The following is a 12,908-nucleotide window of genomic DNA, read 5'->3' as shown; positions in this document are numbered from 1 at the left end:
GTTAGGCAGATGTAGGGGGGTCGGCGAACAGGGAGTGTGTGTGTGTGTGTGTGTGTGTACGCATGCACGCAGGTGCACCTGTGGTTGGGAGTGGAGGTGCATGGGGAACAGGGAAGGCTTCATCACTCAGGAAACAAAGAGGCAAGATACCAAAGACAATTTGCCATAACAGGGTAGTAGGGAATGAGCAGGAGTTGGGTGAAGATCCCTTGGTTCTCATTGGCATTACCTGGCCCAGAGAAGGACCTGAGTTCCTGCCCTCACCATGAAATAGGGAGTTGATCAAGGGACCTGAAAAGTCCCAGCCAGTCAAGACCAGCACAGGACGATCACTTTACTCCCGGGAAGATTCAAAGTCCTGCCACTTCTCAGAGCCATGAGCAAGACGGAAGCTGAGAGAAAATTACTTCCCCTGTTGCCCTCCTGGTAGCCCAGCTGGTAGCAAGGTTATTGGTCTTTGAATTTCATCCTTTGTCTGTCCTGGTGAAGACAAAGCACATTTCACTTTAAACAAAAGTTCTTCCCTAATGGAAAGGCCAAGAGAAAGCGCCTGAATGGAGGAATTGCTGCACTAGATCACTTTGCCTCCAGCTGCGAAACTGATTAACGTCCTTAGAGTCTCCAAGGAGGCTTTGCTACAGTCACGGTGGCCATTTCCAAGCAGATGGGCTGGGATAGGGGAGGGTGGGTTGGGGGGAATCCCATAGAGCCTCCTTCAGGAGATGGGGAAAGGGAGGGAAGAAATGCCAGTAAGTATAATATTCACATACAGACAGACCATCCTGCACGTCTTTGTGTCCCGATGCTTGCATCTGAGCCTGCTCCACCTGCACCCACCACAACACAGAGGATGCAGGGGTAGCGGAGCGGATGCTGGCCTCAGCCACACGTCCTACACAGAAGCCACCAGCCACAGGCACCTGTGTCTGTGGACCATTTGCACCCTGGCTGGTCCAAAAGGAGATGAGCTGTCAGTGTGAAACTCTCAAATCCGAAGACTTACTATGAAAAAAGGATGTCAAATATCTCATTCATTGTTTTTATGTTGCTTATACATCAAAATGATAATAGCTTGCATATACTGAGTTGAACTATATTAAAATGAATTCCACCTGTTTTGTTTTACCTTTTTAATTGGCTACTCAAATATTTAACGTTACATATGCAGCACTCATTTCTGGCTCGTGGTCCAGTTCTATGGAGCACCATGGGTCCAAACAATATACAACCATGTGCTTTAAAAATGTCTTTCACAGGGAGGGAGCAAATACCAGTGGCTTCTGCATTAGCCCCAATTTTACACTATCTGTGACAGATACAGTTTCACTTTATGAAGCTGGATAAGGGTGGGAGGTTTTGTTGTTGTACAGGATTTGGGGGTTCTGGAGATGTCCTAAAGCTATTTTAAAAATTTGTCTATTTATTGAAGTATAGTCGATTTACAATGTTGTGTGACTTTCTAGGGTATAGCATAGTGATCCATTTATACATGTATGCATTCATCCTTCTTCCTCCAGTTGCTGCCATGAGCAAGGTGACTCCTAGAAATACCCCCCCCAGGTAGACGCAAAGCAAGCCTAGGTGGCTTCCTGTACATACTTTGGTGTTTTCTTAAAGTCTCTGCTAGTTTGTTCAGGTCAGTGGTTCTCAAAGGGCAGAGTGCATCAGAATCACCTGGAAAGTCGTTCCAATTCAGTATTCTACTGCAGAGTCCAGGAATGGGCATTTTTTTGAGGCATCCTAGGTATGTTCTCAGGCAGAGGCCTGGATGTCCTCTAAGAAACACTCATAAACCAGTGTTCCCAGCCTTTCTGACCAAACAGATCACCCCAGGTATTTGGCAAATATGCAGATTCCCAGGCCTATCCCAGACCCACAGAATCCAAAACTCCAAGGAGACCTGGAAAGTGTGGGGAACAGTGTCTTAAAGCAATGACATGAGTGAGACAGAGAAAGACAAATACCAGATGATATCGTTTATATGTGGAATCTAAAAAATACAACAAACTAACAGAATAAAATAGAACAAAAAAGAAGCAGACTCACGGATATAGAGAATGAACTAGTGGTTACCAGTGGGGAGAGAGAAGGGAGAAGGGTAACATATGGGTAGGGAGTTAAGAGGTACAAACTATTATGTATAAAATAAACTACAGTGATATATTGTACAACACTAGGGAAATAAGCAAAATTTTATAACTATAAATGGAGTATACCTCTAAAAATTGTAACTCACTATATGGTACACCTGTAACTTATATTATATTGTACATCAACTATACTTCAATTAAAAAAAAAAAAAACAGCGACTCTCAACCCTAGCTGCTCAAGAGATCACCCAGGGACTTTAAAAACCTGATGCCTGGGCCACACCCCAGGCCAAACACATCAGACTCTTTGCGGGGGTGGGGGACCCAGATCTCTGAGTCCTTTAAAGTTCCTCTGGTGGTTTCAGTTTACAGCCAAGGTTGAGAAGCACAGATTTGGTCAATAGCAAATTAACCCATCTCCTTTCTCCTTGTATGAAGCAAAATATATCATTTGGTACCCCCAAGTGGACTGAATAAAATGTCCGTGTACAAAGGCCATGGCATGTTACTTCCCGAACTGTTAGTACCTTTTGCTAGCCTGAGAAACTTTCCCTCTAGATTATGTTCACTGCTCTTGCAGCCTGGCTGTCAACTTTCTGTGCTGCTGGTAGTCCCAGCACAGGTGTTAAATACTTCATTAATGCTTTCTGCTGCAACTTGAAGTGCCCGTCCCCAAACAACTTCTGAACAAGCTGCAGAAGCTGCAGTCGGGACACCCCCACCCCCGGCCTGGTTCCAGATTCCAAACCCCTGAGGCTGCTCTCTGCCATCTTTCGATGGCATTACATTTTCTTTTAAGGGAGCAACACCTGCTGTATTTGCTCCCCACCTGGGCTGCTTCCCTTCGTCTGAAAGCGTAATGACCTGACTCACGAGGTGTTTTTGAAGGGGCCATGACCTTGTTCCTTATGCATAATTTTGGAAAGATACATTAAAAATGGAGATTTAAAAATAAATATTTTTCTTCAAAGCTGAGATGCCTTCCACTCTGCCCCCATTGCATCTTGTACTAACTTTATAGTAAAGGTCTTATTGAATTATAATTATTTGGTGTAGGCATGAATGTCTCCCTTGCAGACTATAAAATTCTTGAGGTACAAAGATGCTTCTCACTCATCTTTGTATCCAAAGAATCTAATAGAAAACCTGGCACATGGTAGATTCTTAGTGAATGTTGAAATGAATGAAGTGTTTAAGTGACGTACTATGCTTTGGGTTGCTGACTTAATCGCCATCCAAAATCCCTTTTCCCCTAGTCACCACCAAGCAACAGTGACCATAGGACACAGTTCTGGCCAATAAGAAGTAAGCAAAAGACCCCTGGGTACGGCTTCCAGGAGGGTCTTTGTTTTCCCACCATAAAGAGGATAAACTGGGTTGGCCTGCCCCCTTTATCCTGTACCCCTTCCTGCTTTCTTTTTTCCTTCTTCCTGCCTGGAAGTTAGAGGTAAAGCCTGGAGGTAGAGCAGCCACTTTGTAATCATGAGGAAAACAAAAACAGGTCAAAGCTGGATGGAAGAGCAGAAAGATAGAAAGAGCCCAGATTTCTGATGATAGCAGCTGCACCAGCTGTGGACTGCTTGCCTGCTGCCTCTGGACTTCTTGTTAGGGAAGAAAAAAGAAACCTATATTCACCACTGTGGTTAAGTGTTCTGTTACTTTCAGACAAACAGATTTTGTAACTTATATAACAAGCGTTATTAATAAGCATGCGTTTAAAGCATCTAGTATTACTCTCAGTGCATGGTAGGGATCCACTGTTTGCATATTAATTGCTTATTCATGCAAATAGAATCCTGGATGAATAAATGGGTTATTTGTTTGACAGAAGTATGATCCTCATATGATAACGAACTATTCCCTAAGTTAAGATGTGCCCAATAATCTTAAAACAGCTTTGTTGCAAATCCTTTAGATCGTATCATATTGGTCCTGGAGTTCATTCCCAAAGCTCACTTCCTCCTGTTGGAGAAAGTAGTCTCATGGGAGCTGCAAATCAGGCAGCAAATGCAGAGACAGCTTTCTGGTGTTGCCAGTTCCCCAAGTGTCATATTTCGAGTATTCTCTGCTCCGTAAGGTGAGTTTGCAGGAGCATTGCCCACTCCAAGGTTAGTCAGGTAGCATTAGCTTTGGGTTTTTTCTCTCCAACCTGGGCTGCCCAGCTGCGGTGGGTGCACACGGCCTGTTGGTGAGCAGAGCTAGGAGCCCAGGCATCCTTGCCCAGAGATAAGCTAAGAGGCTTCTTGGCCTGAGGGTTGGTGGTTATAAGAGCTCCACTGGCAGCCCCCTTAAGGGAACTGATTAAAAAGGAGAGAAGAGAGATCAGTTGTCTCAGACTGAACCATGTGCTCCAAGACCCGATCTCCTGCTTTTCTCTGTGGAATTCCACCTTTTCTTTGAAATTCCTGGGACTCTCTTTTAATTATTTTTAAACTTGGATTGAAGTAGCTTGGCCTCCTCTCTTGAAAAGAAAGTGTTAATGCCTGCCTTTGAAGTACACATTTTATGTTTATTTTTAAAATAATATAGTTGGATTTTTTGCACCTGAGAATTAAAAATTACTGAGCAATTTCAGTGTGCCGGGCACTGTGTAAGTGGCTTCACATGCATTATCTAATACTTGTAATCTCCCTGCTGTGTGGTAGGTGCTATTTTACTATTTTTTCATTTTACAGATGAAGAGATTGAAGCTCAGAGAGGTTAAGAACTTGTCCAAGATCACACAGAGCCATGGCTCCACCATGGGCTGTCTCTCCAGAGCCCCCTTACCCATCCCCACCTCCCTGGTGCTCTGTGTTGCCGGTGGACATTGGATTCCTCCCACCACTGCCCAGAGCCGCCCCACTGAGACTGCAGACTTCTGTGCCAAAGACAACACAGAAAAGCCCCTCTTCAGTTTGAGAAGACTTACACTGAGGGGTATGTTTTGACTTGTGTCTTCTGGATCAAAGGCCTCAACCTGGTAAACGAATCCAGGGTTTGTTCCTTCCACTATGTAGAGGTCCAGACCTGTACCAGCGCCAAAAGAGGAATAAGACACAGTTTATTAGATAAAGCAAACAAGGAATTCCCAAACCAGGACAGCCGTCCACAGCCAAAGGGAGCCAAGTGTATCAGGGCTGTGGGAAAGGGGAAAGCAATGCTAAAGGCCAGAGTCAGACCTTGGTCCAGCTGGCAGGTGGACCCGTATGTGGGAATTAACAAAGTGCTAACGTTGGCCGAGCTGGTGTCAGGTCGTCATCTATTTCCTAGGCTGGGAGGTGACTAGGGTACCACTATTTGCAGGGAGAGGATAATAAGGGCAGAGAGGTGGAAGGTAACCCCAGGTAGGGACACGCAGTGTGAGGCTCCCCATGTGCCAGCAAATTCCTCCTCCACCGAGCCAAGGTCACCCCTCAAAGTGCACTTAGCATCTCAGCAGAAATGAGTTGCTGAAATGAGAGGCCTTACAGTGGAACAGAGAGAAGATGGAAAAAGGGAGGGAAAGGGCTACAGAGGCTCAGGAAAGGGACCAAAATTGATTTCATCTACTTCAGAGTTCTCCGCAGTCAGGGGGGTGGGAGGAGCCAGAGTGCCCCTGAGCACCTCCAGCCCTGCCCCAGGGCCGCCATCTCTTTCGGAGAATCTTCTTGAAAGATGGCTGAGAATTTTAACATTCACTCACTCCTTTGGAGGCACTGTGCTGAGGATCTACATCCTTTCTCCTTTCACCTTCAGAACAGCCCTATTAAGCAAGTACGGTAATCATCTCTGCTTTACAATGAGGAAACAGGCTCAGAGAAATTGTGAAGTTGCCCAGCTGGACAGCGGTAGAATCACAATTCAAACCTGGGCCATCTTACATCTGAGCTCGAACTGACATTCACTTTTATCACTCTCGTGCTTTCACTCAAAACATATTTACTGAGTTCTCACTGGGTGCCAAACACAGATCTATGTGCTAGGAATACAGCAGTTCCCAAAACACAAACCCTACTGTTGGGAAGCCCGTGTTCTAGCAGGAAGAGGTAGATAATAAAATCAGTGAATGTTCCTGAGCAATGTTACAGAGAAAAATCAGGGAAAGGAGTATCTAGAGTTGGGTTACAATGCTCAATAGAGGGCTTCTGAAGGTTCGCTGACATTGGAGTCAGGATTCCTACAGAGATGAAGAGGAGACAGACAGATGCAGGAGAAGGGGCAGAGGAAATGGATGCAAAGATGCCGAGATGGGTGGTGCCTGGGTGACTCCCAGATGGGTGAGGAGGCCAGGACAGCTGGCCACAGCAGAGTACGTGAGGGGGAGACGTGTGTGAGAGGAGAGGGCAGTTGTTTGCTGAATCTGATGGGGCCTTAAGGAGACTCTGGCTCTTCTTTTGAGGGAGATGGGAAGCTCCTGTAGGATTTTAAGCAGAGGACTGCCTTGATTTAACGGATGTTTAACAGGATCTCTCTGGCTGCCTGCCGTATGGAGAATCGACGCTAGGGGTTGGGGACAGAGCAGGGGGCCAGTTAGGTGGGCACTGCGCTGATCCAGGCAAGGCAATGGTTGTGTAGAAGCCTGCACCATGGCGGCAGTGGTGGAGATGCTGGCAGGGGCCGGACTCTGCATAGACTTAGAAGCCAGCGAGATTCCCTAATAGATTTGATGTTGGGTGTGAAAGACAGAGGGGAGTCAAGGATAATTGCAAGGTTTTGACCCACGAAACTGGAAGAATGGAATTGCTGTTAAACTAAACTGGGAAAGACGAGAGAAGCAGATTTGGGCAGGGCTGGTGAGGAGGGAGATGGAGTGGGAGTCAAGAGTGGTTCGGGGGCACATTAAGTCATATTCTAGCACCAATTCCAATGTGTGTCCACTGTGGGAAAGGGGGTTCCCACACCACCAAGCAATTCTCCAACACCAGCTGGGTGTCCTACAATTCAGTTCAGTTCTTACACCGTCTACCCAGATACAGCGTCAGATCCACAGGTGAAGGGCTCAGTCCTGCAAGACAACCCCCACACCTGCAGATGCCAGTCACAAGTCCAGGCAGTCACCTGTGTTTCTGACCATCTGGCTCTGGATTGGAGATTCCTACAACCCTCTCCTCAGGTTCAAATGATTTGCCAGAGTGGCTCACTCTCTTCTGAACTCAGGAAACATTTTACTTAGTGGATTATTGGTTTATAATAAAAGGGTAATACTCAGGAACAGCCTGATGGAAGAGATGCATAGGGCATGGTGTGGGGGAAGGGGCAGAGAGTGCCCATGCCCCATCCAAGCACACACTCCCCAGTCTCCACATATTCACCAACCTGGAATCTCTCTGAACCCTGTCCTTCTGGCCTTTCTGGAGGCTTCATTACAGCCATGTTTGATTAAATCATTGGCCATCTGTGATCAAGTGAACTCAGTCTCCAGCCCCTCCCCTCTCTCCACTGCCCAGCCCTCTGAGCACATGGTTGGTTCCTCTGGTGGGCAGCCCCCATCCTTAGGTGGGGTCCAAAATTCACCTCATTAATGTAACAGCAACAAAAAACCTTTATCATTCTTATCACTTAGGAAATTCCAAGGGTTTTAGGATCTCTGTGCCAGGAGGGGATGAAAACCAAATATGTATTTTTTGTTCTAAATCACAACATCACAGATGTCTATTAGACATCCAGATGGAGACTCAGGTTTTATCTGAGTCGGGAGTCCTGAGGAGGACCTGGACTAGAACGATGGACGTGGGAGTTGTCAGTGTACGGATGGCCTTCAGCGCCTGCCATTAGCTGGGGGGAGATGGTGAAGTTTCCCTATGCCCCAGTCCTTATATTGTCCCTACTCTGTCACAGACCCCAGACACACACTCTCCTCACGGGGTCAGCATCCCTGCGGAGAATGAGCAAGTCAGTCAGTGGCCTGTACCCAGTGCTGAGCCTGTAACGGGCTCAGCCCAGGTTCCTCCAGAATGACCCACTTGAGGCCCCTGAGCCTCAGGTCCTTCCCCAGGCCTGGGAGAGGCCCAAGAGAAGCCACGGATGTGAAAGCCTTCATCAACTGCTGGGCATGGTTACTGGGAGTCCTGGCTGGAGGACATTTCATTTATTCCCTGCTCATTAAGCAGCTGCCTTTTCCAGGGAAGCAGCTGCTTGTTTATTTACTTTTCTGTTTCGCTCTGTCCCCCAGGGTCCTCCCTGATGCCACCGTCTGGGCTGCATCGCACACCCTAGTGTATCTTACCTTTTGCCAAGTTGCCTTGAAACTCGGGCGGCTCATTCACGTCTGTTACCTGGACAGTCAGGACCTGCAGGTCAGTGACACCCACGGCATCCTTCACATAAATCTGCAAGTCAAATATGTGTGGTCCTGTTTCAAAATCTAGTTGTTCCTTCCCAGTGGTGACAACCTAAAAGCAAATGCAGAAATCTTAGTAACCATGTGAAGGAAGATCTGGTTTGCATGCATGCATTTTGCAAAGGGATATTACTAGGAATATTCCAGCATCCTGGAAACAATCTTTCACTCACTGCCAGAGGAACCGCTGGTTTTGCCGGAGTCCTTCTGACATAAACCCCATGACACTTCCCTAAATGGACTCCTGCATGTGATGCTGCTTTTACAGAAAAGACAAACATTCAGGAGGCATTCTAGTTTCATTGATTGGAGATGGAAGGCCCGAAAATTAGATAACCTGTAAGTACTTGGAGTAGGCTCCTAGGCAAGTCCCTCAGCAACCCTGAAGGCAGTTGGATTTTCTCATCTTTAAGAATAAGATGCTGCACTTCCCTGGGATTGCTGTTAAGTTTCGTCTTGACTCATCCCTCCCTTCTCACTTTCCCAAGGCCACAGCCAAGGATAAACAAGAGAAGGATACATCTGCAGCAATAAGAAATGATATTTACTTACACCCACAGCCATTTTGGGTTTTTGGTGCATTTCCACACTTCCTTCACTGTCAGAAACATGTCCTCTGCACTGTAAGTGTCTTAGAGATGTGAGAGAGACACCAACAACCAGGGCCAGAGACATGTCACCAGAACCTAGATGGTTACCAGCAGGAACCCCAGTGGTCCATGGTGGCAGGGCCCTGCTGAGGCTAACTAGAGGCCAGTCTGTGACCTCCCACATCTGTATGCACATCCCTGCCACCAGCTTACCCCGTGGAGCTCCCAAAAGGCTCAGAGCCCTTTGCAACATCGAGGACTAAATCTCATAAATGTCTTAATTATGCTAATAGAACCTTTTGGTTATTAATGTGCCAGGGCCAGGCAGTGAGCCATTCAGTACCCTATACTGAGGACAGCACTCAGCTCCAACCCAATTTCTACCACTGGACTTTTGTGTGACCTTGTGTGACCTCCCTGACTTGGTTGCCACATGACTATAATTAGGTAAATAATTCTAGCCCTGGTTAAAGAGCTGAAGGATAATACAAGTTATTTAACAAAGAGCTAGACCAGGGTACTGTGGAAAATCAATGGGAAAAAGGGTCATTGTGAGCTGTGTTTAGTCAGGGAGGACTTCATGGAGGAGGTGGCAGGCATTGTGTTTGCCTTTGCAAGAGCTGGATTGATTATGAGAGAACAGGATGGCCACAGATGTGAATGAGTGCATGCAGTGGGGAGAGCACGTACAGAGGAGGGTTGAGATGGAAAATGGGATCATCCTGTCACCACCCACGAGCAGGGTCAGCCTGGTCGCCACACTAGTGGAAGTGACCTGTCTCTCCACTTGGCACGGGGGAGGTGAGAGGCAGCATAACATAGGGGTCAACAGCGTAGCCTCTGGAGCCAGACTGACTGGCTTTTTTAAAAAATTGAAGTATAGTTGATTTACAGTGTTGTGTTAGTTTCTGGTGTACACGATAGTGATTCAGATGTATATGTATTCTTTTTCATATTCTTTTCCATTATAGGTTATTACAAGCTATTGAATATAGTTCCCTGTGGTATAAAGTTAGGATCTTGTTGTTTGTCTATTTTGTATATAGTAATTTGTATCTGCTAACTCCAAACTCCTATTTTATTCCTCACCCACCTTTCCCCTTTGGTAACCATAAATTTGTTTTCTCTGTCTGTGAGTCTGTGTTTTATAAATAAGTTCATTTGTGTTATTTTTTTAGATTTCACCTATAAGTGATATCATATAGTACTTATTCTCTGACTTACTTCATTTAGTATCTCTAGGTCCATCCATGTTGCTGCAAGTGGCATTATTTCATTCTTTTTATGGCTGAGTAGTATTCCATTGTGTATATATATGTAAGTGTGTGTGTATGCACACACCACAACTTCTTTATCTAGTCATCTGTTGATGGATATTTATGTTGTTTCCATGTCTTGGCTATTGTAAATAGTGCTGCTGTGAACATTGGGGTGCATGTTTTGAGTTTTCTCTGGATATATGCCCAGGAGTGGAATTGCTGGATCATATTGTAGCTGTATTTTTAGTTTTGTAAGGAACTTCCATACTGTTTCTATAGTGGCTGCAGCAATTTACATTCCCACCAGCAGTGTAGGAGAGTTCCCTTTTCTCCACACTGTCTCTAGCATTTATCATTTGCGGACTTTTTAAAGATGGTCATTCTGACTGGTGTGAAGTGATACCTCATTGTAGTTTTAATTTGCATTCCTCTAATAATTAGCAGTGTTGAACATCTTTTCATGTGCCTGTTGGCCATCTATCTGTCTTCATTGGAGAAATGTCTGTTTAGTTCTGCTCATTTCTGTTTTGACTGAGTTGTTTTTTTTTTGTTAAGCCTTTGTCACAGACTGACTGGCTTTAAAGCCCAGCCTTCTCGTTACTTAAACTTTCTGTGCTTCAATTTCCTCATCTGTAAAATGGGAATAATGATAATAGCATCTGATTTCTAGGGTTGTTGTGAGGATTCTGTGAGCTGCTGAGAACACTAGCACTGAGCAAGCACTTAGCAAATGCTGACTTTTATTATCGTTAGATGTCAGAATCTGTTCAGTGAATGTATGCTCACCAGAGCCGCCCCTGTCAGGTTGGTCTGCTTTGCTTCCTGATTTATACCCTAGCTTCCAGCTAACTAAGCCTTCAGCGCCCTCCTGAAACCCACATTTGCTGATCCTTCATCACGAGGTTACCTAGTCACAGCCTCTCCTGGGGGACTGGCTCTAACACCCTAGAGGAAGGAAACAGAACAGTCAAAAAGGGGTCTGCAATCTTATATTTTGGACCAAAGGAATTGGGTTACTGTCAACATGTGGAAGAGCTACTTTTGTTGTGGTCTTTACCAGCATTAATTCAGTGTGGAATATTTTGTGGTATATTTTGTTTAATCATCGCCACCACCGCAGGTTGGAAAAACTTCCCCCCACTTCACACATCAGGCTGTGAGGATCGGGAGGAGAAGAAACACCAAAGTCACAGCTGGGAGTAGTGGAGCCTTGATTTGATGGCAGTCTGGCTGCAGAGTTTTAGCGAAAGACAGTAAGATTGGTTTTAGGCATGTTAAACCTGAGGTCTTTCTGGGCCAGGCTGGGCAAATGGACAGGGTCCACAGCTCATGACAACAGATGAGGACAGGTGGGAGTTCAGCTCAGAGACGGGTCAGCAACGAGGGGAGGTGGACGCAGGCACAGCCACCACGCGACCTCCGAGAGCTCTGGTCTTTGCAGCTCCCCGGCTCCTAAGAGCCTTCCTTCTTGGTGCTGCTCCAGGAGGCAACCCCAGTAATTAGCCACATGGGCTGCTGGATGAGGCTCTGACACCTCTCTTGCTGGGCAGCAGCGAGCCAGCACAGTTTGGGGGCGACCAGCAAGGGGTCTTGGGGCCAGCTTGTCTGATCTCAAATATCAAGTCTGCTACCGCTTAGCCGTGTGAACTTGGGCAAGTTGCTCAACCTCTCTGTGCCTCGGTTTCCCCACCTTTGACATGCATATAATAACAGCGTACCAATTTCTAGCATGGTTACAAGAATTAAGTGAATGAATTCACAAAATGTTTAGGGGAGTTCCTGGCATATGGTAAATGTTCTGTAAAAGTGAGTTGCCATCACCATCACCATCATTAATCCTCCTAACCTCAGCGGCTGTGTCTGAAAGCAGGGCGGCCTGACCTCTGATATGATTGGAAGTCACCCTCAGAAAGCCTTGAATCCCAGGGCCAACAGTGACCAGACCTCGGGGCCAGAGACCCCAAAACCTCATCAGTAGACTGGTCATCGTACAGAGTGTTGAGGAGGAGCTGGGTCCTGCCACAGAGATGGCATTGTCAGTGGCACTGTTCTGTAAGAACAGCCCATGTGAGCAGTTTGGGTTGGAGAATAGGATCTTCTTGGAGGGGATGGTTAACAATATTGGGTAATTTCTAGGGAGAGGCAGCCGTTCTTAAGAACAGCTTCAGGACGTGTGAACCTGTGGCCCATCCTGGTACTAACTAACACAAGTCCCAGGCAGCTGCAAGCTGTGGTGCGGGAGGGCGCCAGGGCTGGGACAGCTCGCTGAGCACACAAGAGCCTAGGCCAAGCAGACCCACTGGGTCCCACCAAGACCCCAGGGCAATGGCAGGTGGGACCATTGGCAGGGCTGATGATGACTGGAGGAGGTCCCTATGATGGCTGAGGAAAGGGGTAGGTGTGGGGGATTCTGCAGGACCAGTAGGTCCAGACACCTATAACCTGCAGACAACCTTAGAGGCGTCGGAGGCGACTAGTGGAAAATATGCGATCAGCAGGTTTGTCCTGCCCAAGGAGAAGTGACAACTTTGGAAAAGACCCAAAAGACAACAAACCAGAAACTAGAACAGTGGTGGCATGTGAAAGACTGGGTCTGAATTGTCCAAGAGGAAACATTCGCACAGTAGGGCTGGACATTCAGCTTCTATTTTAATTAGGGATGTGTTCT

The 12,908-nt window shown here is 46.5% G+C and overlaps 1 protein-coding gene across 1 annotated transcript in view; it reads right to left on the bottom strand.

Moving 5' to 3' along the window:
* Positions 1–12,908, bottom strand: part of CDHR3 (cadherin related family member 3) — a 61,192-nt gene that overhangs the window by 37,958 nt on the left and 10,326 nt on the right. The window contains exons 3-4 of the mRNA XM_006198509.4: positions 8,278–8,443; positions 5,002–5,099 (exon numbers count right to left, since the gene is read on the bottom strand). Coding sequence (XP_006198571.3) covers positions 5,002–5,099; positions 8,278–8,443 — 264 coding nt within the window. The remainder of the gene's footprint in view (positions 1–5,001; positions 5,100–8,277; positions 8,444–12,908) is intronic.

Source organism: Vicugna pacos, chromosome 7 (genome assembly GCF_048564905.1).
Source record: "Vicugna pacos chromosome 7, VicPac4, whole genome shotgun sequence".
Taxonomy (NCBI): domain Eukaryota; kingdom Metazoa; phylum Chordata; class Mammalia; order Artiodactyla; family Camelidae; genus Vicugna; species Vicugna pacos.
Note: the sequence above shows the minus strand (reverse complement) of the source record. Positions and strands in the feature narration are given on the sequence as shown.